This window comes from Pundamilia nyererei, unplaced genomic scaffold, assembly GCF_000239375.1.
Source record: "Pundamilia nyererei isolate P.nyererei 1_Seehausen unplaced genomic scaffold, PunNye1.0 scaffold00559, whole genome shotgun sequence".
NCBI classification, from domain to species: domain Eukaryota; kingdom Metazoa; phylum Chordata; class Actinopteri; order Cichliformes; family Cichlidae; genus Pundamilia; species Pundamilia nyererei.
In genome coordinates, this window is record NW_005187960.1 from 44250 (window position 1) to 48330 (window position 4081).

At 53.6% G+C, this 4081-nt stretch overlaps 1 protein-coding gene across 1 annotated transcript in view; it reads left to right on the forward strand.

Moving 5' to 3' along the window:
* depdc5 (DEP domain containing 5, GATOR1 subcomplex subunit) overlaps window positions 1–4081 on the forward strand; it is a 23544-nt gene that overhangs the window by 4838 nt on the left and 14625 nt on the right. Inside the window, exons 17-26 of the mRNA XM_013907854.1 lie at window positions 6–79; window positions 525–594; window positions 682–718; window positions 798–918; window positions 1017–1237; window positions 1303–1503; window positions 2038–2173; window positions 2264–2355; window positions 3010–3066; window positions 3786–3969. Of these exons, the coding sequence (XP_013763308.1) occupies window positions 6–79; window positions 525–594; window positions 682–718; window positions 798–918; window positions 1017–1237; window positions 1303–1503; window positions 2038–2173; window positions 2264–2355; window positions 3010–3066; window positions 3786–3969 (1193 nt within the window). The remainder of the gene's footprint in view (window positions 1–5; window positions 80–524; window positions 595–681; window positions 719–797; window positions 919–1016; window positions 1238–1302; window positions 1504–2037; window positions 2174–2263; window positions 2356–3009; window positions 3067–3785; window positions 3970–4081) is intronic.

Below are 4081 nucleotides of genomic sequence, written 5' to 3' on the forward strand. Positions count from 1 at the left end.
TGCAGCTACACAACAGGACACCACCTGGAGACTCTGGTGTGGGTGACGACTACAACCTTCCTCACTGGATCAACCACAGGCAAGTCCTCATGACTGGAGCCAGTGAGACGAGGTTCAGCCTCGGCGTGTTAGAGCGACTCGTTAGCGACTCGTTAGCGACTCGTTAGCGACTCGTTAGCGACTCGTTAGCGACCAAAGAGAGAATATATTTTTCATAATCGCCAACAACTGTTTGCATGAAGCTGCCGTCACCTGATGACTTTCATCTCAGGTCTTTGGTGAAACGGCTCCAGACTGAGTGACACTGTGGCTGCTCCCACGGCCACAGTGACAGGCTGAGAGGAGTGTACCCTCGGCTGACCGCGGCCTCGTCCGCACCGAGCTGGGCGTGCTTGTGTCCTGATGTGCAGCATAACTGTAGCTCGTTAGAAGCCTCTGTGTAAACTGCTACGTCTGAATTGAAATGACGATCAATGGCGAGGTGGAGCCGAGTGATTGATTCCCGTTTTGCTCCTCGTCCACAGCTTCTACACTTCCAGCAGCCAGAACTCGTGTGGTTCCTTCACCCCTCGGATTAAACTCGCTGGCCATAAGGTACGGCGGCATAATGTCACTCGCAGCATTGTTGGTGGCCTGAAAAATTGTGTTTCGTGGTTAAAAATCTCATTAACGTATTTCTAGCTTCAAGCAGAGAAGTTCAAGAGCAGCAAAGAGCACAGTAAGTGCTGAGCACCGATCTCTCTGCGTCCTCTGGTTTGTGAAGCAGGAGTCCGATGCTGACTTTGTCATTTTTCCAGCTCTCTGTGTGCCAAAGGACTGTGACAACGCGCTGCCCATACAGGTGGACTACGACGCCTACGATGCTCAGGTGTTCCGACTTCCAGGTCCTTCACGAATTCAGAGGAGCACAAACTTCAGGTAGCTGACTGCTTTGGTGCTTTTGGAGGTAACGGGTACTTAACAGCAGTCGATGACCCCTCAGCTTTGTGATGCAGTAGCGGCTGCTTATCTTTCAGAATGGCTCGAGACAAAGAGAGTGGGAGGAAGAGCTGGGGCTCGGTGGACGTCAGCACGGGCATAGGTGCGTCCCCTCCGGTTCGCTCAGGAGGTCCCGACGAACAACGAAGCCTGGCCTCTGATGACAGCCTGGGTCCCGTGTCCAACATGCTGCTGATACCCCGGATGCCTGCTGCTCAGTATGAAGTCAGCAGTTCTTTGGGATACACCAGCACCAGAGGTAAAGTCCTCCCACCTGCAGGGGTCGCCGTTTCATTCCTCTTCTAATCTCATTGTGTTGCTCAGACCTTTTAGAGAAGATGATGGAGTCTCAGCGGGACTCCAGCGCCCCGGGGAGGTTCACAGTGGGAAGTGCCGAGTCCACGCTGCACATCCGGCCGGGAGGTTACGCTCCTCAGAGAGCGCTCATCAATCCCTTCACCCCATCCAGGATGCCCATGAAGCTCACGTCCAACCGCCGCCGCTGGATGCACACGTTTCCTGTCGGTGAGGTTTTACACAGGAAACACGCTTTGGTTCACAAAGTGCGGAATGAATTCATCCCGGCGCACTGCCAACATTCATGTATGAAGTTTAGTAGTGGTGCCACACATGAGGGGCCGAGGCGATGAAGGCTGGAGCCCCTCTGACGTGGTGTCAGCACCGGTTCTGATGCAAAGTTTAAACAGGAGGAAAACGTCTCCCTCGGACCGTCCAGCTCGTGCTTCGTTTAGCATGTGCTACAAAGAAATGGCGTTTATTTAATGTTCCAGTAAAGTTTGTGTTTGAGGAGTTCCCAAACATACACGTGGCAGAGGTCCAGGTGCAAAAACGCCTGGGCCGCCTCTGACACACCAGCTAGTCTCTGTAGAAAGTTAAAAGTATTAAATGGAACAGCCGGCAGTGTGTCGGCGCTGGCTGCATCCGCACACGCCCAGGTGTCAGCCATGTTTCCTATCCCGCGTAACCTTCGTAGATGATCTAAATGGCAAAGGGCCAACGACTGATGCAGTGAGACTCAGACACACGAGTGTTCAACAGGTCCTTCTGGGGAGGCCATCCAGATCCATCATCAGACCAGGCAGAACATGGCGGAGCTGCAGGACAGCCAGCAGAGAGACCCCGCCCACACCTCTGCGGAGCTGCTGGAGCTCGCCTATCACGAGGCCACCGGAAGGTTAGTCACACTCAGCGGGCAAACATTTGTTCCATAAACAAAGCCCCGGCACGCCGAGTGATCGCTGCTTTTTCTGCCTTTTCATTTAAGGCGAAGCACCTCGCGCCACGCAGGAGACAACGGCCTCTATCCCGCTGCAGGAGGGGAGGAGTTCACCGGAAGCCCGGGGAGCAACAACAGCGGTGATACAGCTGCTGAAGCCTTATCAGTGCTCGTTACGCGTCACCTGAGCTAGCTGCCTTTATCCAGACCGAGCAGAAAGATCTGTGGCAGTGAGCCGGAGGGTTTGGTTTGGAAAAAGAGACTAAAACCATGTTGTAGAGAAACACCATCTGTTTATGAAAAGCCGTCAGCGCTGCTGCGGTTTGTCCAGCTGAGAGCCCGCTGAGCGTAACCTTCATCACAGATTCATTCTGACCGTTTGGTTTCAGAGCGTCCTCATGGGACGGTTTGTCACATGGCGTGTTGGGATCAAAGGTGTATGTGAGGTTTAGTCACGTGTCACAGTGAAGCAGGGCTGTCAAACTCAAAATGACGTGCCAAAACACCAACAGAGCATTCTGGGAGTTGTAGTATTAGCAGTACTGTATGATACTGGCAGGCCAGCTCTAATGGTAATTTTGTATGGCTTTCCGGGCCAAATGTAATTAGGCTGTGGGCCAAATTTGGCCCGCGGGCCAGAGTTTGACACCTATGCAGTGAAGACAGAAGCGTTAGAGCCTGCTGACAGCATGTCCTCCATGTTTGTAGTTTACGTTTGAATCTCACGTGGTTGATTTTTTCCAGAGTTCATTTCAGTGACGGTGTGAAGCCTGATGCTGTGTCTTTGTCCACAGGAACTTTCACCAACCGCAGCTCATTTCAGGACTTCTCTGCCGCTGGTGCCGATCCCAGTAAGTTCCAGTTGACTTTATAGAAATGAAATGGGACCAGTTGATGAGTATCACAAATTGTTTGAAAACTGCAGGTAGTCTCTGGGATCATAAATATCTGAAATCTCCAAACTGCCACTAAAGCCCGAGCTCCCTGCGAGGGCGGCGAGTCTCTCCGGGGTCGGCAGATATAAACGAGGTCACAGGTCACGTGGCGCCGGGTCACCCTCTCCCCGTCCTGCTGTTTTCTAGCTTTCTCTCAACACTTTCTGATGACGCAGCTGAAATGAATTCGCCGCCCTGTCGTCTTCGAACGCCGCGACCTCCTTGCTCTCTGCAGTGTGCTGTTGTTGCATGGCGGTGCAGAGCTTCTGAACCCACTGTTCACCTCTGTGTTTGCATGAAGGAGAACTTCACGCCTTTGCTAAGAACGTTTTTCACTTTCTGAGCGATGCCATCACAGCCTGACCGTCACATGACCACAATCTGCATGTGTGATCGCTGCTGCGCACCGTCAGGCCCTCGGGAGCATCAGGCCACTGAGTAACACATCTCTTGTTTTTTCTTCCCCTCTTTTCCACTCTGTGTCGTTCGCACCTCCTCCCTGTCTTCACCCACCACGCTCCCTGATCCTTGCCCCCACATTTGTACCACTCCACTCTGGGTACCTGCATTTGTCTGTGCTGCGGGGATTTGTTGTTTTGCTGTGTGTGCGTGCGTGTGTGTGTGCGCGTGTGAAGGCCTGCTGCTATCTGCACCCCCCACAGTGCCCAGCTTCTGCTGCACAGTGGGAGTGGACTGGAAGTCCCTGACCACGCCGGCGTGCCTCCCGCTTACCACGGACTACTTCCCTGACCGGCAGACGCTGCAGAACGACTACACCGAGGGCTGCTACGATCTGCTGCCGCACAGCGACCTGGACAGGTAGGCTCCGCCCCGTCTGTAGGCGGGGTTTGAGGGTTTCAGGTTATGACCCGAACGAGTCAGAATCAGCTTCACTGGTTTACAGCTTGTACTCGAGGACACGGGGAGTCTC